Source organism: Choloepus didactylus, chromosome 3 (genome assembly GCF_015220235.1).
Source record: "Choloepus didactylus isolate mChoDid1 chromosome 3, mChoDid1.pri, whole genome shotgun sequence".
In the NCBI taxonomy this organism is placed as follows: Eukaryota; Metazoa; Chordata; class Mammalia; order Pilosa; family Megalonychidae; genus Choloepus; species Choloepus didactylus.
Genome location: NC_051309.1, coordinates 165936458 through 165962156, shown reverse-complemented (window position 1 = coordinate 165962156; position 25699 = coordinate 165936458). Strand labels below are relative to the sequence as shown.

At 42.0% G+C, this 25699-nt stretch overlaps 1 protein-coding gene and 1 long non-coding RNA gene across 3 annotated transcripts in view; one reads left to right on the top strand and one right to left on the bottom strand.

The window, feature by feature from the left end:
* Positions 1 to 3474: 3474 nt before the first annotated feature.
* Positions 3475 to 10062, bottom strand: LOC119529940. The gene is made up of 4 exons (XR_005215978.1): positions 9806 to 10062; positions 7397 to 7860; positions 6565 to 6696; positions 3475 to 3688 (listed from the first exon to the last, which is right to left on the bottom strand). It is a non-coding gene; the product is annotated as an uncharacterized LOC119529940 (long non-coding RNA).
* TMEM154 (transmembrane protein 154) overlaps positions 7556 to 25699 on the top strand; it is a 41716-nt gene continuing 23572 nt past the window's right edge. Inside the window, exon 1 of one of the 2 annotated variants that reach the window (XM_037830829.1) lies at positions 7556 to 7834. In XM_037830829.1, the coding sequence (XP_037686757.1) occupies positions 7747 to 7834 (88 nt within the window). In that variant the 5' untranslated portion in view covers positions 7556 to 7746. The remainder of the gene's footprint in view (positions 7835 to 25699) is intronic. The other variant, XM_037830830.1, reaches the window with a different exon arrangement.

Genomic DNA, 25699 nt, shown 5'->3' with positions numbered 1-25699 from the left:
TTTGTCCATGCCTGATACACCATCTCTTCCACTCTTTTTTCTTTGCTCAGAGCAAGTCACACCTGGCCAGGCCCAACACCAATAGGGCAGGAAAATAGACTTTGTCTACTCTAGTGAAAGGAAATGCCAAGTCATAATGGATGAACAATTCGAATTCAGAGATGGCATGAAAAACTGGAAGCAATAATCCAATCTATCATAAGGGGTTGCTGTTTGTGGTAGTTTGAAATTGTATGTACCCCCAGAAAAGATCATGTTCTTTTAATCCATTCCTTTGAGTGCAGACCTATTGTAGGAACTTTTGATTAGGTTATTTCAATTGAGATGTGACCCACATCATTCAAGGTGGGTCTTAATCCTCTTACTGGAGTCCTTTATAGGAGATAAAACGTAGAAAAAAATCCATCCCTGAGAAGTTTAGAGAGAAGAACACACAGAAACTAAGAGAGAAACAGAAACTAAAGGAGAGAAATGCACAGAAGCTCAGGGAGGAAGCCACTGACTGAAGCCAGAAGCTGGAAGCAACAAAACCTGGGCGAGAAGGACCAGCAGATGTCGCCATGTGCCTTGCTACCTGACAGAGGAGTCCAAGCTCACTGGTAGCCTGTGGGGATGCCTGTTGATGCCTTCATTTGGACATTTTCACGGCCTTAGAACTGTAAACTTGTAAGCTAATAAATCCCCATTGTTAAAAGCCAGTCCATTTCTGGTACATTGCATTTCATCAGCCTTAGCAAATTAAAACACCATTTTTTCAGCTCAGTAAAAAGCAGCTGTTTGTTATTCTGCAAGTCACCCAGCCTCCATTCTTATCCAGCCCAGGGCTGCCATGTTGCCGTAAATGCGTGTCTTCATTTCTGAATCTCTGTGACTATGGAACAGGTAGCAACTGAACTGATGGAGTTGTTTGTAGCAGGTTCAGGTCTTCAGAAGCTGAATTCTATCTTCTCTCTGAAAATCTTAATATGAACCTGCCCCAGTGGGAATCTCATAGACTCATAGAATATATGAGTGCTGGGGGAGTTCTGGAGATCATCTAATCAGCCCCACAGTTTTTCAGAAGAGGAAAATGAGGCCCGGAGAATCTAGTTAGTAAGAGAACAAAGGCTAGGACTGTGCACTTCAATTCTCAATCCAGTGGCCCCCAGAGTCTCACCTCCTCTATCCTTCCCTGAGTGGGGGGGGGGGGGGAATTGGTTGCATCATTACTGAGATTATTATGAACATGTGTGACAGGAGAGCAGATGAAATTCCATATATAGGATGTAAGTTTGGGGGCTTAGTGTCCTATGGCTGCCATAATAGAGCACCACAATCTGGGTGGCCTAAACAACAGAAATTTCACTGTCTTGCAGTTCTGGAGGCTGGAAGTACAAAATCAAGATGTCAGCAGGGTCACGTTCCCCCTGAAACCTGCAGGGGAGAATACTGCCTGGCCTGGCCTCTTCTAGCTTCTGATGTTTGCCAGCCATCTTCGGGGCTCCTTGGATTGAAGATGCACCACTCCAATCTCTGCCTCCACCACCACCTGGACTTCTCCCCTGTGTCTATGTCTCCTCTCCCCTTCTTATAAGGACACCAGTCAGATTGGATTAGGGCCCACGGTGCTCCTGAATGACCTCATCTTAACTAATCTCATCTGTAATGACTCCGTTTCCAAATAAGGTCACATTCACAGGTGCTGGGACTTAGGACGTCAACATATCTTTCAGGGAGACATATCTTTTGTGTTGACTCAACACAAAACAGGGGTCCTACACTCTTTTTTTTATACATCCACTCGAATGCTTCAAAACTAGCTAAATATACCATTTGGTCCAGGAAAATGAGGCCACAGCGAAAATGCAAAAAGAAATATAAAGACTTAATTCTTAAGTATGGCCTTCTAAGGGCCAAGGGCCAGAGCAGCATTTTTGATACAGTCCTCCCTACCAGTTCTTCGGCATTCCCAAGGCAATCCTAGAGAAAAATCGGGCCATGGTGGGTGGCAGGGACTGTGAAATCACTGAAGTTAACCCTGAATAACTGGGAAATCATTAAACTGACTGAATTTGCTTGTCACTGTATTCCCTTTGCCACTAGAAGAGTTGGAGTAGAAAATTGAAGTTGTAATGAAAAATAGAGCACCTTACCGTTTCCCATACCTGAGCTTGTGACCTGTGAATTATGTACCTATGGGCTGTTTGCTGTTACAGTAATACCAGCTGCTAGCAGTGGAAGGGTGGTATTTCTGGCTGATATGTATAAAGAATGATCTGAAAGGGTTTAAAAATAGAATACTTTTTTGGCTTCTATGCATTTAAAAATTTCCCACAGCAAATGTGTATTATTTTTGTAATAAGAGAAAGATGCTATTTTAATTTAAAAATAAACATGAACCAACCACTTCTTAACCTCCTCTACTCTCTCCACCTTAAACAACATTCTGTCAAGTTTTACCTGTGGCACTGCCCACACACCCTGTCAACAGAGTTGTACATCCTGAGCTTATTCTGAATTATGTTATCATTTGCTATTTTCCCAAAATGTGTGTGCCTTTTTATTTTCTAGTTTCATTAGTGCTGAGGATTTAGTCAGCCAGGACACTGTCAATGTGAATCTGTCAAGTCAAATTCAACAGAAAAATAAAATAAAACATTGAGACGAGTAATCTGCATTTATCACCATCAGTTAGGGTTTTGTACAGATACTGTGCCTGTTTGAATGTATTATGTTCCCTCAAATGCCATTATCTCTGATGCAATCTTGTGTGCTCAGATGTATTAGTGTTGATTAGATTGTAATTCTTTGATTGAGAGTTTCCACAGAGATGCAACCCACTCAACTGTAGGTGATAAGTCTGATTGGATAATATCCATGGATATGTGGCCCTGCCCATTCAGCATGGGCCTTGATTAGTTCACTGGAGCACTATATAAGTTCAGACAGAAGGAGAAAGCTTACTACAGCCAAGAGGAACACTTTGAAGAATGCACAGGAGCTGAGAGAGTAGCTGTAGATGAGAGACAGTTTGAAGATGGCCGTTGAAAGCAGACTCTTGCTCCAGAGAAGCTAAGAGAGGACAAACACCCCAAAAGCAACTAAGAGTGACATTTTGAAGAGGAGCTGTGGCCTAGAGAGAAATGCCTTGGGAGAAAGCCATTTTGAAACCAGAACTTGGAGCAGACACCAGCCACATGTCTTCCTAGTTAACAGAAGTTGTCTGGATGCCATTGGCCATCTTCCAGTGAAGGTACTAGATTGTTGATGCATTGCCTTGGACACTTTATGGCCTTAAGACTGCAACTATGTAACCCAATAAACCCCCTTTATAAAAGCCAATCCATTTCTGGTGATTTGCATTCAGGCAGCATTAGCAAACTGGAACAGATACTATGCATTTATTAATGGTGTATGGCCCACTTCCAAAACTATTAAAAGAGACTTTTAAAAAAAGGCATTAAGATACGATTTGCTAAAAAATGACACAGCAGTAGAAAGAAGTTTATTTCCTTTAAACGGGTATGAGGAGGCCATGGATGAGAAAGACAGGAACAGTCAAGTAGGGAGACTGAAAAGTGACTGAATGTCCTCGATATTTTATGACAGGTGTTATGGAGTTGGATGACGGGCACTTCACCCAGCCCATGAGCTAGGAGGGGAGGCTTCTTGGGCAGCTTTCTGGTGGAGATGCTTCCTGAACTAAGTCCTGAAAGATGAGTTTGAGTTAGCCAGGGAGAGAAGTGTTCCTAGAAGTGGTAAAGAAATCTGGGCTAACAAAAATTATACAACCAAGCTTTACATTTAGTTCTAAGCTTCCTGGCAGTCAAAGCAAAAGAGGAAAAAATGATGGGCTTCTTACTGTTTGAGAAAAGGCAAGTACTTGTATAGGAACTAAAAAATCAAATTCTAGAACAGTGATTCTTAACTGTTATTAGTGTATAAAATCCCCTCAAATATCATTTAAAATGCAGAGTTCTAGACTTTATCTCCGGAAATCTGATTCAGTAGGTCTGAGGCAGGGTCTGTGGTGGGGCCCAGGACTTTCCATTTTAACAAGCTCCCCAAACAATTCTGATGTAGATGCCCCCTCCAGCCCACTTTAAAAAATACTGCTGTAAAGGGCATTCCTCTTTCACTTACTCATCCATTTATTTGTTGATTCATGCATAAAAACATACTAACCATGATAATATGCTGGGGATTGGCTGGGGAACAAGACTGGTAAGCCCCTCACCTCGGGGTGAGTCTGATCAGTCAGAGGAGGGCCACTGAACGTCAGGGCCTGTCCACTGAGGGGCTGCCCCTTCTCCACAGGTGTGCTCAGGTGCTCCCACAAGAGCCTTCCAGACCAGAGCTCCATACCTTGTCCCACATGCCAATTGCCACGCCAGTTCCAAATCACAGTTCTCTTCTGTTTCATTTTGGGGGACAAGGCCATCTGCCAAGGTCCATCTGGTGGGCCCTGTCATGGGGATGAGCTACAGGCTGGGCATTCTCCAAACCCTTCAGCAGCTTCTCTCAACGACTAGCTGACAAGTGCATGACCAGGGTTGGCAGCCAGGATGCAGGGACACTGAGGGTTCGGACAAGCGCAGGATGGACCAGGATGTGTAGGCTCCAGCTGCTGCCACTTCAAAGGCTGTGACACTGCTGTCAGCCCCTCTCCTGGCTGCAGCTTCACCACACACTCCAGGATTCGGTCTAGCCCTTTGGCCCTGGCCCTGACTTCCCAGTTAACTTTCTGGGCATATCCTCAGGCCATGGTACCTTAACCTGCCTCCCCCTTTGCCCTCTGACTAGCTACTACAGGCCCCACCTGATGTTACTAGTTCCTTGTCTTAACTAAACACTGTGCAGCCCCCAACTACTTCCAGCTGGCATTCAGAAAGAGAAAGGAGCCCCAGAAAGTGTGTGCACATGTGGGTAAGTGCGGGTGAGTTTGTGTGTGTGTGTGAGAGAGAGCATGTACGTACATTTATGAGTATGTGAGTGTTTCTGTGACAGTGAGTACGTGAGTGAATGCATGTACCTGTGTATGTCTGATTGCACGTTGAATGAGTGTGTGTGTGTGTGTGTGTGTGTGTGTGTGCATTGGGAATGGCAAGATTGGGGGTAAAAGGGAATATAGAGGAGGGAGCCTGCATGCACTAAAAGATCTTACCACTTCTGGGTTTGTTTGCTTGGAGTCCCTTCTCTTTTAGGGTACATGGAATGTGTACGGGGGGTTGGGAATGGGTGGGAAGGAAGGAGGGGAGGAATTGGATGAGGTTCACTTCTATAACACAGAGAGCTGATTGTAAAAGCCAGACTCCTTTGTGCAAAGTCAGCAGTCCCTAGAACTTTGCCTGCCCTCCTGAGCATGATGAGGCTACAGGGCATTTCCTAGGCACACGCCTCCTTTCACACTGTTAGAAAGCCCATGGCTGCTAACAGGTAACTTTCCCCATGCCCGCGAGCCTGCCACTCCCTCCAGAGGCTCCTCTGTGGCTCATGGTATTGACAGAGGCTTTGACATCCTGCCATGAGTATATCAGGATTTAATCTGAGGCAAGGCAGCCACTTGCTAAAATTAATGGTTGGTAAGATTAGAACAAACAGAAGTAAATAGCCTTGTACCTAGCAAGCAGTCTCCCTGCAATTTTAACCACAGCAAAGAGATAGCTGAGGTGCTATAATTTTCTGATCAATGATGGTAATTTTCTTCCCTATAAGATCAGCTTAATCACACTAAGCATCTTAGCGAGCATGGAGGTCAAAAGAAAATTACAGGGTTGTGCAGGACTTCTCTGCCAGCGTGGTTTCTTTTGTACATCATTCTAACTGATGCAGGGTGCACTGTTGAGAAGCAGAGGCTAGCACTCTTGTAAAAGCTAGAAATCCAGACTCTGAGGACCTGTTTGGCCCAGCCACGGTGCTCAGATGAGGGTGGCAGAATAAGACAGTCTTGGGGTTCAGCCACAAATACCTGAATCTGCAAAGTCTCCAAGGCGAGCTGTAGTTCCAAAATTTAAGAAACCGTAGCTGCTGACCTTGACCTTGCTGAACACGTGCATCAAACCTAGGATTCGGCAATGACTTTAATAGGGCGTAAATGGCAAAATGAAGGGAACCCCTAAGCCCTGGGCCTTCTCCCTTGTGTGTGTGTGTCACAGCTGGAGAAATGCATGCCAGTGCAGAAATGACTGCCAACCAAACTCCACTCAGCTTGGGAGAACCTCGGAGCCAGTGGCCTATTCACATGCTCAGCGAGGGGTTGATTAATAGTTCTTTCCCCATTGTTTTCAAACCAATCATCCAGTTATCAACACATCTGGTTTTTTTGTTTGTTTGTTTTTTTGCTGTTTGCTCTGTACTGTCATAGAAAGTGCAAAAGTATGTTTTATCAGGAGTTGGTTTCATTGCCAGTTTAAGACCTTAAAATGCATACTGATCATTATGTGAATCACCAACCTGTTTCTTGTGGGAAAGAACTGGGATAAATAGTGACTAATGACATTGAAAAGCAGCAATGCACTAAAGAAAAAAATTAATGGCTGTGTCAGGGGCAGAGGAATTCCTGTCACCACGTGTGTTCACACCAACCAGATCACTGAAGACACAGACGACCGGAAAGTGGTGACTCAGATGGTAATCTGCAGAGAAGGGTTTAGAGACGAGATGGGTGACTGAAGCCTCAGCACTGCTCCTCTCTGTATCCTCCTGTCTCCCTTGGCACTGCAACAAAAATGATTATGAAATTGCTTTCTGCAATGCTTAGGCCCTAAACCTACTTCAGTTAGAACACTAAAGCCTAACACGTTCTAATCTCCCTTCTGTAGTAACCTAACCCATCGACTCCTTCCTGCATTATTTCAGTGGGGTAGGACCCCTGCCTCCCACCCCAATCCAATTCAATCCGATTTTGTCAGTTAACAACCTCTGAGGACGTATTGTCATGCAAGAAAGAAGAAAGGTGAAATGTGAATTGTCCCCTTCTGAGCGCATACTCTGCTTTGGAAACCAACCCTTTAAAAGAGAGATTGCTCCCTGGGGAATTAGAGCACAACCTTCAGGCAGGGCTGTAGCCTTTTCTATCACCTACAGATGGACCCTGCGAGACATTCAGAAGGAGGAGGACAGGGCTGGCTGGACAGAAGTGGTCTGGAAGTTTTCTGATGGTACAGTTAGTGGTTCTGTCTGGCCTAAGCTGCCCATCACAGTAACCACTGGCTGCGTGGGGTTATTTGAATTTAAATTAATAGCCCATTAAATAAAATAAAAAATGCAGTTCCTCAGCCGCATGAGCCACATTTCAAGTGTTCCCTGTCCCCTGTGGCTCGTGGCCGCTGTATTGCACTGCGCAGATTTCAAACCTTCCCTTCACTGTGGAAAGGTCTGCAGGATGGCACTGCCCTAGGCTGCCCCAGAGACTCACCTGGGGGCTGCACAAAATCACAAAGCAAGAATGCATGTGGTCCAGGACCCGCAGGTCCACACACTGAACGACAGCCGAGCAACAGACACTGTTTCCACAGGGGCAGTTTCAACATATGGAGGCCCACGGTGGGGCCGGGATGGAAAGGAACCGGGGAGGCGTGCTAACTGCATCAGTGCTTGAAGAACAGCTTCTCTTTTGCAATCCTTGCTGGTCTGACAGGCTCCTGAAGAATTACATCACTTCCTAAAAAACAGGCAAACACCTCTCCTTCAAGTTAGCACCGACCCAAACAAGCAGGAAACAGGAAATGTTCATGTTTCAGGGAGGCTGAAACCCAGCGCAGCATCATGTCAGAACCGAGGCGAGCTGACATGAGGGCGCTGCACGCCGCCTTCGTCTGCGCCCTGGCGACTGCGCTCCTTCACACCGGCCAGGGTAAGCGAGCTCCAATTTTTCCATTCCTGGGAAGGAAGAAAATGAAGGCACATTTGGTGCCCGAGGCTACAGAACTCTGCTGGGAGGATAACACCCAGAAAATCTAATCCTTTCTGTGAAAGAAGTGGAGAAAATTAGAACTGTCTTTATTGGCGGTGGGGGTGGGGAGCGAGGGGGGGGGGAGCTTTGCTTTCCCTGCTGCTAACTAACCACGCTCCAGCTCTTTCACTTAATTTCACTCTCTTACAGTCTTTGTCTTCTCAAATATGTGGTTCCTTATAATTTACTAACTTTAATGGGCATATTAAGAAAAACCATAAACTCTTTGGCAGCTCATGTAAAAGAATGTTTCAATCGGCTGAAACAGAGAAATAATGAATTTGCTTTTAACAATGTGGGCTGATTCCAAAAACTCCTGGAAAAACTAGGATATGGAAATTTACTACTAGAAAGTATACTAAAGAAAAAACATAAGTTAAAAAAAAAAAAGAAAGAAAGAAGATGTAAACAGGAAATTATTTGGGGAGTTACCAGGCATTCATTTTAATGCACAAGGAAAATCTTTTGTCTAGTTTTGTTTGGTCTTGTTACTTTTGGGAAATTTTCTTTCATTGAAGGTTTGTCTGAAAAAGTAACGTGATTGTAGAAAATCGAAAGTATTGGAAAAGACAAAATATTAAATCTCATTATTTTGGGCTGAGAGCAGCAATTGATTTATGTCGTAGACATTTGCTACAACAAGCACAATCACCCTCAATTGCCTCTTAGGGTTTTGTGGACTTGCCCTTGGGTAAATAAACTCTGTGCCCCTGGTTTCTGTCAGTGGATGCTGCCTGTTTCCAGCCTCGGGCAGTTCTTGAGATACAGCTATTTTAAAAAGATGGGGGGCACCAGGCACTGTCCTAACAGATGTGTCAACGCCCGGAGATTAGCCGTCAGCACCCAGCCATCCCCACCCTGGCAATTTCTCTTTCCCTGGTACTCTCCACGTGGTCTCCCCAGCCATCTGAGGTGGGAAAAGGAGAGACAGTGAAACACAAATGATTCCACCTGGAAAGATGTTTGGTGGAAATTGAGGATAGTATTCAAAATGAGTTAGGGGCACAGTGTGTTTAATGCAAAAAGTGTTGGAGCTAGAAAGGAGTTTAAAGATGATCCAGCTTAAGCCGTACCCTGGGTACAGGTAAAGAAACTCAGACGGAAGAACATGAGACGTCTAAGTCCCACTGTTAGTCAGCTCTCCTGACTGCCCCAGGGTTCTTTTCACCACCTTAGTGAGGACCAGTCACTCCCCCTGACAAGACATCTGGAACCAAGTCGTTCCCTCATGGGTCCATATCTCCCACCAAGCTGTGACCACCTCGTGGGCAAAGGCTCTCTTTAATTCGTCTTTGACTTGCCCAAACCCTGTAAGGGTTCAGCATAAATCAGCAAGTCAATAATTAGTTGATGGTAAATACTAAAATCATCCCTAGTTGGGCATGAGGCTGATGGCTAACACCACATGAACTTCTGAGAACAGGTAGTGTTAGAATGTCAGAAGTCAGAGATGAAAAACTGCATTTTAAGAGAGAGTGGACGTTATCTAAGTGTTCCAAAAACACCTATTAGGCCCTGCCCTGATTCCCCAAATACAAAAATGCCCACTTGCAGAAAGCTGTACAAGAAAATCTTATTTTAAGATTAAAGGGAAAGGCTATTCTAAATTAAAGTCTGAATATATATTTTTAAGTTAATGTATATCCTTTTGAACTAATAATGTCTAAGAATTCAGGATATGAGTTACTTTTGTATTTTCTTGAATTCTTCAGACGGTACCCGGGAGTGTTTGGTAGAAAATCCAACCTGTTAAAAAACCCAACTCTTTTCTTTGCAAGCATATTCTGGGGTATACCCCAAATTAAGCCTTTACTAATGAGAAACAAGCAACATTAGCTAATGCCTGAAGTTACAAAAGACCATTATCATTACCTCTGAGTCAGCATCTCTTCTCTTTATAGACAGAGTCTGATGCAGATACTCTCCCAAGTGAAGTAATCCATTCAGAAGTCACCAGGAGAGAAATAAGAAATCAGCTCTTCATAGATTTTGACCCGATAGACAAGCATAGTTAAAGAAAAGCCCTGGGCCTGGGTATCTTCGCCAGTGTAGGAGCCCAAGAAAGTTCATGCTCCAGGAGCCTTTCTGCCCGTGGACGGAAGGGAGGCAGACCCTCCTCTGTTCCTTACCCGTGCCCTACTGATGGTGGTTTAACATGATCAGAAAGCTAAAATTAACTCCCCAAATAACAAAGTCATGGGATTTATTAGCTGCTACAAGTAGAATGGTCCGTAGAAGAGCAAGCTAAAGAGCACGTGGAAGAAACAAGGAGGCTGTGACTCTCTCGGTGGCCAGAGTCAAACACTGGCTTTGACAGAGAGGACTGAGAGATTTTTTGGGCTGTTTCAGAAGAATAAGAATCGTGTAACTATTGGATCAATCTTGAGAGGGAGAGAAAGAATAGGAGAAAATACTAGTTGCACTTTAGGAAATGTTCTCCATGATGCTGTAATATCTAGTTTCAGTGAATGTGACTGCCATCCGCTATTTCCTGGGACAGTCCCAATTTTGAATTTTAATAGTTATGGTAGTTAAGCTATGCAATGCTTATTATATGCCAGGCACACTGTATAAACACTTTACAATTATTAACTCATTTAATTCTCATACAACCTTATAAGGGGAGTACTGTTATCCCCATTTTACAGATGAGGTAACTGAGGCACAGAGAAGTTAAGTGACTTGCCTAAGGTCATATAGTTAAGTGGTAGAGCTAAGATTCAGCTTCCGGGGTCCATGCTCTTACTCTGCATTACCTCTGGGTTTTCAGGCTCTGTCAGGCTGTGTGTCTAGTTTCTGGTTTGGGTAAAAAGAAAACTGTAACTGTAACTGTAGGTATATCACATAAACTCCTCTTGGCTGGGCTTTCAGGTTACCACGTGTTAATAACGGAGCTGTATTTATGTTGGGTCAGAGACCGGCTGACAGGAAAAAAACAGTGAGCATTGGGTTAAACCTTGGCTGGTAGTGGAAGACGGGAGGGGCTGAAAGAGGTACAGCAGAGCAAGGAAAGAATCCTGGGATTAGTTAAGACCCAAAGCAGGAAAAGAGAGAGCGGAATGTGGAAGTCACTGGGTAAGAGGCTTCGGAGTGTGGGAACCAGGGAGAGAAAGAACAGTCTCACGTCAGGCAGAGTCACTGCAGGAGAGCCCTGCTGAGAGCTGACGCCAAGGACCAGAAACCAAAAACATGCTCTGGGACCAAAAACAAAAACAAACCAAAATAGGGGGTGGGGGAAAGGGGCGGAGACAAGGCTTAAAGTCCTTCTGTGTCTAAAATTCTGAATCCCAGGAAACAAGAAGAGGGAAGGATCTTGGCTGGGACTGACTCAATTACTGTAAAGAAGAAAACGCGAGCTGCAATTTGCCTACCTGTGCATAATTTGCACCACCCTCAAAGGCTGGCAAAGATATGGAGAAACAGGAACTCTGGTGCACCACTGGCAAGAGAGTAAATTAGTGTAATCACCTTGTCAGTCTTGCTGCTTAACCCATCCATTGGGCTTTTCATTGTAGTTAATGTATTTTTCATTTCTAGAAAATCTATTCTTTTTTGTATACATAGTGCCTTGGTTTTTTTTGCCCTCCCTCATGTTATTAATTCTTTCTTCCATGTCTTTAATTATGTTAAGCATATTATTATATATTTGATAACTTTTATCTGAAATTTTTGCAGACCTAATCTTGTTGCTTGTTTTATCTATTGACTCCCATTCATGATAGAAATCTTGGGGGCACTGGGAGCAGAACCAGGCTTACAGAAGATGACTCACCCTATTTAATAGAACCCCAAATTTTCTGATCCCATCACCAAGCTGCTGTATAGTGCTCTAATCTCCCATACTTTTCCAGTACCACACCAGTCCCATCACCATCAAATAAGACACAGAAGAAATGGAGACAAGGAAGTGCTGGGCTTGAAGTGAGCCCACAGAGGAACCTCAGGCTTAAGCCCCAGCCTTGGCATGGGGAAAGGGGCAGGCAAGCAGGAGCCAGACTCCAAGAGTTTGTATGAGTTGGTGCCAAAACCTTCTTCAAGTTGTAAGCCAGCAAACCAGTCAGCCATGGGGTCAAGTCAGTTACCAGAGGAATGTAACAAAAAGGGTCTGAACTGCTTGTGAATGAGAATGAAATCAGAAGTGGGCAAACCAACTTGAAAGCAAAGGAGAGGCCAGGTTCTGCTGGTACCCGTATGATGATAAGATCAGCCTGGGGTAGCTCATATGAACTTGGCCAAAGTCACTGCTGCTCCTCCTCCTTTTCCTCTTTTTAAACGTTTGATCCAATGGCTAGAAGGCCCCTAAAAACTTTCTTTAGCCTCCCACACCCCTGTGGGCCCAAACTGTCATTCTATGAAATCCCTGTAGGTAGATATATATATGGCTCTAGACTCAGATTTCCTCTATGATCTCTCTTCTATGCTTCCTGGGCCACGGGAATTTCCTTGCTTTCTTGAGATTTCTGTATACCTTTGAAAAGTCACTTCTTATAACTCATCCAGTATTTCCAGGTGTTGCATATTGGGAGAATTTTCAGGTTACACCAGTTTACTGGAGAAGGAAATTTTTCTATGTAGTCATTCTGGAGAACAATTTGGCACTATCTCGTAAACTGCAGTGTTCATCCTCTACAATCCCAATGATTTACTCCTGGGCGCCCCAGAATACTCAAAAGTGTGCAGCAAAGAGACATGTCAGGAATATTGATTGTAGCACTATAAAAATGGAAAAATGCAAACAAGCTAAATGTCCTTTAACAGGAAAAGGATAAATGAAATTTGCTGTAGTCATAGAATTAGAGACCATGGAACAGGTAAAATTAATGTACTAGAGCCACATGTATCACGATTGAATCAGTTTCAAAAACAATGTTGACAAAAAAGCTGGTTGAAGATTGTTATGCACAGAACAATTATATTTATTTAAAGTTTTCGAAACACCCAAACTATGCTATATATTGCTTAGGGACCTAGGCATGTTTGATAAATATGAGAATGCTGCATACTAATTTTAGGATAGTAGCTACCTTTGGAGAGTGAGGGAAAGGAATGAGATCATGGAGGAGAATAAGGAAGGCTTCAAATATATCTATAAGGTGTTTCTTTCAGAAATAGTATGATAGTCCAGGGGTCAGCAAACTAAGATCCATGGGCCAAATCCAGCCAGCTTCCTGTTTTCTCCAACCCTTAAGCTAAGAATCGTTTTTACATTTTTAAATGGCTATATGTTTAATGGTTATATAAGGATTTACATAGTAGCCTAGATTTTGCCTTTTGTCTCACAAAATCTAACATATTTACTCTCTGGCCCTTTAAGAAAAAGTTAAAGCAACTTTTAAAAGATGTTAAAGTTAGAGTAACCTCTGCTCTAGTCAATACGGCAAAATTTAAGATAATTAGGTAGTGGGTACATGTTATTAGTAACATTCTGTTTTCTATTACATTATTCTCTATTCTCAGTAGATACACATTCATAATGAGAAATAACGAGAGAGAGCGTGGGTGAGTTCATCTTTGTGCCTAAGACCCCTCTAGCTCTCCTCCATCTTTCCTTTCCTGATTCCCAATCTCTTTGAAAAGTAGTCAACGCCATTTTATTTTCACATTTTCCATTCCTTTCACAACCCACTGCAATCTGAGAGCGGGTTAGACATTTGCTCAAATTTCTCTTTGTGGGAAAAGCATTACAGTTCGAGGCACAGTATATAGAAAGGCTCAGTGATCAATAAAGCTTGCACATCCAAGCAGTAGTATCGGAGTGTGCATGGTGGGGACACTGAAGGAAAGGAACTCAGGACCAGCTCATGCCTCCTAACAGTTTAACCCAAAGGACCCATCTTTGTCCTTATTGTACGTTTTTTTCTGTAGCATATAGCATAATCAATTATTGAAATTCTTTCCTTCCTTGGGTCTTATGATGCCATTTTCTTCTGGGTCTCCTATGACTCTGATTGCTCCTTTCCAGCCTTTGGTTATGAATACTTCTTGTCCTCCTGCTCTTTTCACATTAATGTCCATCTTTTCTTTTCTTACTCCTTACATCATTCCTGGGCCATCACATCCACTTTATTGCTTTAATCTCATTCCTTGGCCAGTGATTCCCAAATCACCTCCAGCCAGACCTATTTGCCCAACACTTGACCTGTATTTTCAAGCTGACCACCATCAGTTCTCCTTTGATGCATCAGAGGAGCCTCAAGTTCAGCAGGTCTAAAACAGGACTATTACCTGCTCCCTGCTACTTCAGGCCTCTCATTAGCGTCCACCGAGGTTACTTCATTAACTTCTTAACCAGTCTCCTCAGCTCCAGGCTCATTCTTCTCTAAACCATTTTCACATAACCTCCAGAGTAATATTTCTATAACAAATATTTAATCATTTTCTTCCTCCACTTATCCCTTCAATGGTTTTTCATTTCCTGTGGGATAGATTCCAAATCCCTTGGCATCATTGCAAGGCCCCTTACGAGCTGGTCCCAAGTTTCTTTCCCACTTATCCCTTGCCATGTCCAGCATGTGTCCTCTGATACAGCTGCTTGGACATGCCAAGCTCTGTTGGCCACTGAGCCTTTCCATATACAGTGCCCTTCACTGCAATGGCTTCCCCTGCCATCTTTGCTTGATGGGCAACTAGGAAGCAATTCAATAGCCAACTCCTCTGTGAATATTTCCTGAACCCACACTCCCACCCCCCGCCACATGCAATGAATGCCTTCCTCTCCCATGTCCTGCAGGCACTCTGCACATGAGCATGTTATGGCTCTCATTAAGCTGTATTATAATTGTTAGTTTGCATGCCACTGTCCCTACTAAACAGTCAGTTCCCTGGGAGATAGCAAACTGGTCTCATACATCTTTACATACCAAGGCTGGCATGTAACAGGCAGACAACCAAAGTGTGATGCCCGACTGAATGAATGAATGCATGCATGAGATGACATGAAATTTATCTGGTAGCCCAAGATTTACTTGTATTCATGACAATCATTTAAATAGTGAGGTGAAAATATAGTAATAAATGGATATATGTGAGTTTTTTAAATTAAATTCAGTTTTATTGAGATATATTCACATACCATATAATCATCCATGGTGTACAATCAACTGTTCACAGTACAATCATACAGTTATTCATCACCACAATCTATTTCTGAACATTTTCCTTTATATGTGAGTTTTGAGTTGGCTCTGTTTTTATAATTTTATTCCAAAATGTTACTAACTAGCCCAAATCTTTTTTATGGATGAATAATTCACTTCTGTCTCCTCAAACTGAAATAGGCAACAATTGTGGTTCTCCTTCCCTGTAGAAAACTTGGTAGCTGGATCTATGAAGTAGAGTTCTTACCCACCTTCTCTCAAAGTATGGATGGAAGTTCAGGCTCAGAAAAATATGCATTAGCATATTTTTCACAATATGCTTTTCACAAATTATATTTCGTGATAATTTGTGAAAAGGTCAAATAGTTACAAGCACTTGGGGGAGAATTTTGAAAAGAAAACAAAGAGAAGGCAAGTTCAAAAGACACTGAACTCCAAGCCAGTAAGAGCGAATTTGAAACCTTGAAAGAAAAATTAAATTTGTGTAACATGAAACTAGTGGGAAAATCTGCCTCAGCTGGTGAGGTCAACACAGAAACAAACATATCCTGAGTAATTGAAGAAGGTAGTTCAAAAGGAAAGTTACCTATGAGAGCAGGGTTATGAGTTTGGTTGTTGTTGTTTTGGTTTGCTTTTCCTTAAGATAAAAACAATGAATCATGTTTGCTTTTGAAATTATTTCTTCATTTTATATGAATTAAAATCACCATTATTATTTCTTACTTCCCCACCCCATTGTACCCTTGGGATTGGCTTGGGTTTGCTGACATGGTTATTGTTTTTGTTTTTTTGTTACCCTCTGACAATAATTTTATTAATTTAAAAATTAATTTTTTCTTTTCTAAAAATTCTGCTGATCTATGTATTTGTTTGTTTATGTTTAGGGTTGCCAGATTTAGCAAATAAAAATACAGGACTCTCAGTTAAATTTAAATTTCAAACAAATGAATCTTTGTTTAGTATAAGTACTTCCTACATAATTTAGTATAAGTATGAGACATACACATATTGCATGGGACACATACAAAAAATCATTTGTTGTTTATCTAAAATTTAAATTTACCTGGATATCCTGTATTTTATCTAGTGATTCTCTTTATGATTACTATTTTGATTTCCTTTTGGTCAAGCAAAGACTATCTCTATATTGGTTCATCACTAAGGGCATAGACATATTGGTTAACGTAGCCAGCTAATGAATTTAAGAAGAATATTTAGGCTAAGTCCTAGATATGTCATTCAAATAACAAGTAAAGGGATCATCACTGAAAACAAACACTAATAATCGAGTAGAATAAATCCAGGAAGTCAAGAGTGGATCAAGTTTAGAAAACCTGCTAATGCAATTCAGCACATTAAAAAACTAGTGATATGGAATTGCACTACATAAACAGTGAACCCTAAGTTAAATTATGGACTATGATTAATAGCACAATTACAGAAATGTCCTATCAAAAAAAAAAATCCTAAATGAGAAAAAAAATCATAGGATTATATCAATAAATGTCACAAAAGGGTTAACAAAAAGAGTGGGACTAGCACAACCTCTGTAGTTTAAGCAGCAACACTAAAATCCAGAGTGTTGGAGCCTGTGAGTCGGTCCATAATGGAAAGGCAGGATTGATTGTCTTTAAAGGTAAAATAGCACCAGAAGCAAGCCAGCCCTAGAGACAGGTTAAGGGCTTTGCTGATCCGAGATAATCCAGCCCACCATTTTACTCTCCTCACACACACCACTTCAAAGATCTCAGGAACTTGCTTCCCTCTTGAGCCTCATGTAAGAAAACTTTAAGCACGGAACAGATCTTGCTCCTGTGCCCCACACAGGTTAGCAATGGGGAACTTTGGGTTACAAGTATTTGCGTAGGTCCCCTCTCCATTCCTCCTGCAGCTCGTGACAGTAGTGCTTGAGCCAGTGGGATGGGAGCCCACATCTCCTTTCCCTGCTTTCCTGTTCTCTAATTTAGCACAGACACAGCCTGCCATGTACTTTTTGGTTTGTCTCTATCCTGCAGTTGCTCCCTGAGGCAATGTCGAGCTTGAGGCAATCTGAGCAAGGAGTGTGATACTAGGACTTAGGGCCAGAGTGACCGGGGTGAGAGGGCCCCTCATTTATAGAATGGGGCAGGTGCCCCCCGAGTGCCCACCTCAGACGGAGGCTGATGGAGCAGGCCAGGCAGAGGGCAGACATGTTGAGGGAAGAGCACGGCTAAACCGTTTCGTTTCCAAGTGACTCTTTTAAATTGTAATTTTGAAATTGGCTATTCAAAAGAGGAATAAAAATATAATAAAAATAGAAAAGTATTCAATTTAGTAATAACTATCATTTAATAGTACTTTTAAAGAAATTTCAAAGCACTTTCAGGTTTATCATCCCACTGATGCTAGGAAGAATTTTCAAATGTTTTTAAAATGCATATGCATTCTGTCCCTTCAAAATATATACATTTCTTTAAACTGCCAAGTGCTATGGGTCAGACTAGGGTTCCAGTGTAGTAAAAGGTAGTCTGATGGTCAAAAAGGCAGCCACCCCAAATGAGTGACTTCAAACCAGACATAGACTTAGGGTCTGGGCAAATCTGATTAAATATGAGTAATCTTTCTCTTAAAAAATATTAAAATAAAAAGTTTAAAAAGAAAAAGATATAAGAGCATTGTCGGTCCCCCTTGTTGGACAAAACTATATGTTTTCATCCGGTAGTAAATTGAAAATTCAGGTGCACTTTTCTCAATGCAATGATGTAAAAATATAACAAATTTCACAAGTAAATTCTCAGAGCTGACTACTGCATAAAAGTATTTTACCGGATGACTCTCCTCAAAATAATAAAAAACAAGCATTTTAAAATATTCTTTTCACGGAAGGCATTGTAACCTCTAGTCATCTGATGGCTAAAGGGAAAGGGTGTACAAAACAGTCATTAATTTACCTAAACTCCCTTTTGATACTTAAAGTCTGCCATTAACCTTCAATACTTTTTCCTCACATTGTTTCAACCAGTTATTTATTCTGACCCTATCTTCCTTGAGTAAATAAGTCAAGAAAAGCATACAAAGTGGATATTTTCACTTAAAAGCTATCAAACAGTACAATAGAGTGTATAATGAAAACAGCAATCCCTTGTTCGCTCCTCCACTTCTCTAATCCTGCTCTCCATTGCAGAGAGAATTAGGTCACCTCACCATTGCATGTGGGAAGACATGTGAAACACCCCCATTCTTCCTTCCACTAGATGTGGGGGATGTGAAATTTCATCATTAGGGATGCATAACTTTGCATTAGCAATTCCTTTCATCCTCCAGTATTTATTTTTAGTTCAGATAGATTTTTGAGAGAAAAATACCTTAGACCCCATTTCTCTTTGTGACTCGTAATACATCTTGCATGTATTACTGGAAGGGGGTGTTAAAGGGAGAAGCTGTAACTCTGGTAAAAAGAGGAGAGAGGTGACTAACAACTTCCCCTCAGCCCAACCTTCCTGTCTTGTATTCTTTCAATTGTTCATTCCCCCAAACAACTACTTATTGAATGGTATTGGGATCTAATCATGCCCCCTGCAAAAGGCATGTTCCAGTCCCAACCTCTGGTCCTATGCGTGTGAGCCCGTTTTTAAATAAGACCTTTGAAGATGCTATTAGTTAAGGTGTGGCCAATCTGAAGGAGGGAGGGCTTTAATCAAATATGGCTGAAGTCCTTATACGCAAAGGAAATTGGATACAGAAAGGAAGGCACAGAGAGCAGCCAGAAAGTGGAAGTCAATGAAACCCAGAAGAGAAAGGAGAAGATGCCATCACGTGCTTTACCATGTGACGGAAAAGCAAAGGACCAAGGATCACTGACAGTCACAGTCTTCAGGGAGAAAGTATTGCCTAATGCCTGGATTTTGTACGTCTCCTAGCTGCCAAACCATGAGCCAGTACATTCCTGTTGTTAAGCCAACACATCACGTGGTATTTGTTTTAGTAGCTAACAAACTACTACAAATGGCTATTACACAGCAAATGGGTTTTCAGGTACTAGGGATATAGTGCAAGACAGTGGAGGTGATATACGATGAACAAGTACGTGAATAGAATAATTTCAGATAACAAATGTTACTGCTGTTTTGAAACCAAGGGAACTACAGAAAGGGAAGACCACTTCAGGCATTGTCTGTGGTCCATGGAGCAATGGTGTCCGTCCCAGTGGCCCAATGCCAAGAAGCGTTGTCTATCACTTGATTTTAGGCATCTGCATGCATCAAACACTTTCATCCTCTCAGAACCAGGCTGGGGCCTGATGAGTCTGGTGAGGCCGTTTGTCCTCTGATCACATCACAGTCAGATTCCATTGATGCAGAACAGTAGTTTAAAAAAGAGAGAGAGAGAGAGATCAAAGCTGAAAAAACAGACTGTTTGATGGGTGCTGCACCTATTGATTTTGCTCTTTAAGGCTTCTTTCTCTGTAGGGTTCCCCAGTAACATTTGAAGCTAATGAGGACTGCCTTCATGAATAGTGGCAACTTAGAGTAAAATCCACTTGGTTATGATTTAACTCAGTAATTCTCTCCCCAGCATATATATTCCATAGGATAATTTGTGGAGTTTTCAAAAAATTCTGTTGCCCAGGCCATATCCCCAGATATCCTGAAATAACTGATTTGGGTGGGACTTAAAAAATTCCCAGGTGATGCTGCGCACAGTAAATGTTGAGAACAACAGCAAGTGTGACTAATGAGTAAACACAGCTAAATGAGATTGTCTGGGCAGCATAAACCAGTGGTTCTCAAAGTGTGGTCCCCAGACTAGAAGCATGAGCATTACCTGGGGGCTTGTTAGAAATGCAAATTCTTGGGCATTATCCCAGACCTGCTGAATCACAAACTCTGGGGATGGGGCCCAGCAATCTACAATCTACATTTTAACAAGACTTCTGGATGATTCTGATGCACACGAAGGTTGAAGAACCACTGGCTTAAACCACTGAGCTGTTCTATCAGCAGGAATCTTTACTGGACATGCACGCATCTCTCTTATTCAGTCTTATCCAGGAAGCATGGCTGTCACAGTCCTCTCTCAATCAAACTTGGCCAGAGTCTCCCAAATGCTTAAGGCTTCATGATGGATTTTTAATTTCTTGGATTTTGGTGATAGAGTCAGCAGCTGCTAAGCAAGCAGTTGGTACCCAACTTCCCAGCTTCTGATTCCTCTCAAGGAGGAACATAGAGAACAAGATGGGAGAGTGATTTGGGCCACCGGCCCAGAGGAAGGCCAGAAATTGGTAGGGTCTAGAGCAGTGGTCCTTGACCTTTGGCTTCACGGTGCACTCACCTGGAACATGAAATAATATTGAAGCCTGGTTTCCACCCCCAGATATTTGGATGTAACTGGTTTGGGGTATTGTCCAAGCAGCAGATTGTTAAGAGGTCCCCAGGTGATTGTAATGTGCAGTCAAGACTGAGAACCACTGGAGAAACCCTCTTCTGGTTTGCTAAAGCTGTCATTATGAAAAATACCAGAAATGGATTGGCTTTTATAAAGGAGGTTTATTAAGTTACAAATTTACAGGTCTAAGGCCATAAAGGTGTCCAAACTAAGGCATCAACAAGATGATACCTTTATTGAAGTATGCTGATGGCATCCGGAAAACCTGTCAGCTGGGAAGGCACATGGCTGGTGTCTGATGATCCCGGACTGCGTTCCAGCTCCTCTCTCAGCTCCTGTGCGTTCTTGGTTCCTTCTGCCAGGATGTTTCTCTCTAAGCGCCTGGGGGTCCTGTCTTAGCATATCCTGGGGCAAACTCAGGGTTTCATCACGTAGCTAAACTTCCTTCAGCTGGCATCTCCAAGTATGTCTCAGCATCGGTCTCAGTCAGTGTCTGGGCCTGTGTGGCTCTTTTTAAAGGACTCCAGTAAACTAATCAAGACCCACCCTGAATAGGCAGGGCCAAATCTCCATGGAACATTTAATCAAGAGGTCACATCCTAATCAAAATGATTAATCAATCTGCCACCACAAGATTGCATTAAAGAATATGGCTTTTTCTGGGGGACATAATATATCCAAACCGGCACAGACCATTTGGTTTCTTTTTATCTCACCTTCTAACACTGTCCTCACTCTTTGCTATATACAGAGTGTGTATAGGGAAGAAGGAAAAGAAGGCTAGACTTTTGGGTTTGGTTTCTTGGGCATCCTGAAATACATATCTGGTCAGTTATTACAGAGAACAGGAAAGAATGTGAAGGCTTGACACCTAAGTTGTATTTTCTTTCACTTTATCATCATAAAACCATTCCGATAATTTATGCAAGGAGTCTACATAATTAACAAATGAAAGAATGGGCATCTGATTGAGGTCCAATATATTTCATGATATCCTGAGTTCTTGTATCATTGTTTTACTTTGCATTATAATATTAGCATGGCATTCTTTCAGTTGGCATAAATACCCTTTCTTTAAAAAGTAGCACTTGTAGCACAACATTGTAAATGTAATTAATGCCACTGACTTGTGCACTTAAAAAATGGTTAAAATGGCAAATTTTATGTTATATATATAACCACCACAACAAGTAAAGTAGAGCTTGGTTGAACATTTGTTCTGCTTTTGAAAAAAAAGGGAAGTTTGCTGGTTTGCTTCACCAAGAAGCGGCCTCATTTCTACTTAGTGACGATGGTTGGAGCAGTGATAAACAGGGCAACGTGCTGTGCTCTCTCCACTGCTTCATGTCAAGCATTTTTTCCTGTTTTTTTGTTTGTTTGTTTTTTGCACCATTTGCATGAATTTCCCCCAGGGTCTTTGCCAGATGTGTGAAATATGAATCCCAGATGTGTTTGCAGAAATATTGTCAATAAACATTTGTAAATTACTCTATACTCTGTGCAGTTTATTATCTGATAATTGCGTCTCCCTTTTAGGATTAAAATCAAAGTGAGGTATTGCAGCCTGGTTGCATCATTCGCATGGACACACCCATTATCTCTTAATAGCACTGCATTATCAGAGCAGAGAGAAATTGTGAAAGGGAGAATTCCTGGGAGAGTTTGTGTCGGGGTCGTCGGAAAGGAAGAGCTTCTGCCAAACCTGCAGCCTTGGAGGCCACCAGCTTGCAGCCTTGCACCCACGGTTCAGCCGGCAGCGGTCACACAAAGCCATGCGAGGCAGACCTTCACCCAGCCTTTCTGCTTTTAACCTATTTCCCTCCTTATTCTTCTTCTTTCTGCTCTCCTACACAGTTGATTTTTTGCTAGTGCCTCTTTCTTTTCCCTCTCACCCTTTTCTCCTCTCTATCTTTATCTCTTGTAGCTTCTCCAGCTTTATCCCCAGGCCCCACCCCTTTTACCCTGAAATGTGTCCAAATTTAGATAAGAAGATGCAATAGTAAAATGAGGAAGTTGTTCTAGACAGATTAACCACCTGGGGAGCAGTAGAGAAACAGATAAGTCTAGAGATGTGTTGTAAAAAAAAATAAAATAAAATCCAGGAAACAACACGTATGCTTGTGTATGCACAGAACCATCTGGAAGGCTGCAAAAACAGTGGGTGCCTCTGAGAGGGAAACCGAGTGAACATAGTACCATAAGTATATTGCCCAGTCAAGAAAACTAATGAAAAATAAGATACACGCATTAGAATCACAGTAGGGACGAGGAATAGATGGGAACTTGGAGATTGTCATCGACTCTTTATTGTACAGATTAGAACATGAGCCCTCAAAGGAGAAATAATTTGTCCCAATTCCCACAACTACTAAGTGACAGAGCTGTGAGTGGCACTCTTGTCTGTTATTGGCTCATATCCTGTGAGGTCTGGAGGGAGCGGGCGTCAAAACCCCCCATAACAATGTGGTGGAAGAACTTTCAAACCTGACAGCATTGTAACTTGAGCAAGTTGTTTGAGACTCAGTTTCTTCACCTGTAAAATGTGGACAACAAAATTGTGAAGACTAAATTAGATAATGCATGTTTATCCTAGTACCTAGTGTGTACTAAGCTTCTGGTAAATACCGATTACAGTTATTTATTATTTCAAGGCTATCAGGGAGTTGTTTGGGGCAGGAAGGGCTGAGGGGGAGGTTGTCGTAGGAGTTCCTAGAGATGAGGGCTTGCAGAGAAAAGGAAAATGAGAGAGAGAGAGAAAGAGAAAGAGAGAGAGAGAACCCCTGATCTAAATAGCACTTATTTAAGTAACCACTAGAGAATCTGAGAGAGAGAACAATGCTTAACATGGAAAAGTTATGTGAAGATGCGTGTGTGAGGCAAGTATTGTGGAGAGAACTTCCCAGCCCCTCTTACTCTGCAGTGCCACCCAGGGCCACCTGTGACCTGCTGAAAAATAAATACATGCAACCCAGGACCATCTGGTGTGCTTCTTTCATTTCTCTTTCATTTCCAATTGTCAAAGTGCCCTTGTTATTCTTGCTGGCTTATTTCTTTTCCTATTTTCTCTTCTTTGGCAGCCATGGGTCAAGTGGTGACTCAGAGCTCTTAGTGTTCTACTGGGAACATCATTTGCTTCCTAGGAGGGAAAGTGAAAAGATCCTGTCATCCTGGGCAGCTTGGCTCATGGCACACATCTGAGCCAAGGAGCCTTAGAGCAGCTAGAGCCTCAATAAGGCTGAGGTTTCTGGGAACAATTCCCACCCCCATCCTTATGCTGGAACCACCTCCTGTTGTAGAATGAGGAGCAAGAACAGTGGGTTCCCTCTCTTGTTTACCACTTATAGATAAACTTCATGATGATTTGCAACAATTACATACAACCCTTATTGGAAGAAAAATATACTGTAAGGTTAAAAGCTCAGGTTTTGCAATCAGCCCTCTTGAGCGCAAATCTTCCCTCCTCCATTAGAGCTCTGAGCTCTTGGGTAAGTTGTATAACTTCTTTTGCCCCAGTTTCCTCAGCTGAAAAAATGGGAGGGCCAAATGGATAATCCAGTAAAAGAGCACAGATCTGACTCTTAGTGAATTCTCAATAAATCTTAGCCTGAAATAATAGCAACAACTCTAACAGTAGTGGAGGTAAGCAATAAACAAACAAACAAAAATAAATAAATTAATTAAATTAAAATAAATAAATAAATAGTAAAATAAAATTAAAAAAAAAAAAAAAAGCAGGGCCTGGATATTCGAGGAAGATCCATGAGCACTCCGGTGGTTTGAAGCTGTATATACCCACCAAAAACAGGTTCTTAAATTTAATCCTTTCCTGTGGGTGTGAACCCATTTTAAGTAGGACTTTTTGATGAGGTTACTTCAGTGAAGAAGGTGCGGCCCACTACAATTAGGATGGGTAATCCTATTACTGGAATCCTTTATAAGCAGAGTGAAATTCCGACAGACAAAGCCACAGGAAGCAAGAGGCTGGACATCACCAGAACCCGGAAGAGAAGGGAGAGCCCAGGAGATGCTGCCATGTGCCTTGCCATTTGACAGAGGAGCCAAGCATCGCTGGCCAACAGCCCCAGAATTCTGGTCTTCAGGAAGAAAGCATTGCCTTGATGATGCCTTGATTCAGACTTTCTCTTAGCCTCAGAACTGTGAACGGATAAATTCCCATTGCTTAAGCTGAACCATTGCATTGGTATTTCCTTGAGCAGCCCAAGAAACTAAAACAAGCACTGACCTCAAGGAGTAAGGGTCACTACCACCATCCACGCTCAGTATGTGCTACTGCCATCCCTACCACGCCCTCACACACACGTGCAGTCTTCACTGGCCTGGGCTGTCAGTGAAGAATGCTTTTGGTTGCAACTGTTTTGCAAGCGGAATGACTTTGATGCATTTGTCCTGGTGGACAAATGTCTTTTTCCTGGTCCAGCGTGATATATGATATATCAAAACTTTTAATGTTATGTATGAATACATTTTTGACTCATCTTGTTTCAAAGACTTATATGTATAGGACAAAGTCATTTAACCCAGAGAGAGAGGTCAATAAATGATAGATACTACATAAAAAAAAATTCTGCTTTTGATATATGCATGTGAGGAACACCAGTAAGTTATACTCTGCAGTCTGTAATTGAACATGGTACTTTTGGGTGGCATTTATCAGAGTCCTTATCAAGTGGATCCCTTGGTCTTGGGGGAAACTGAACTATTTATCTAGAGAGAAAAAAATAATTAGACTATGACCAAACAATTATTTTTATTGTTTTAACCCAAACCAGAGAAACCACCATCACACAAACATGGAGATTAAAAAAATAGTGAATTGGCTCTGTGGGCTCATGGCCTAACTTAAGTTCCAAGAGAGTGTGGTTTAAAGTAGCAGACTTTGCTATTTGCACAGCACTTTTCACCTTAGAAAGAACTTTCATGGAAGTGAACGCTTGACAGTTTGTCTGTAGCATTAACTTACATGACACTTTCCCTAGTAGACCCCAATCAAATGGTAGGCAACATCATACTGAGACAGGACAAGGACTTTCAGCTTGCCTTACAATGACCAGGTAAAGAAAGGTTTTTCAAGTAGCTATCGAACTAATAGCCCTTTCCCATATCAAATGATGACTCACAAAATGGTTTTCAATACAATCGGAGGTTTAGACAGAACAAATTTGTTTACAGCTTGTTAACAGGCAGTTCTAAAGATGCATTTCATTAAACAAAACACTGTGCAGTTTCCATAGTCTCTGAGAGAACTTCCCTTAGAGATTTTGACTTTACTTAGAGGTTATGTATC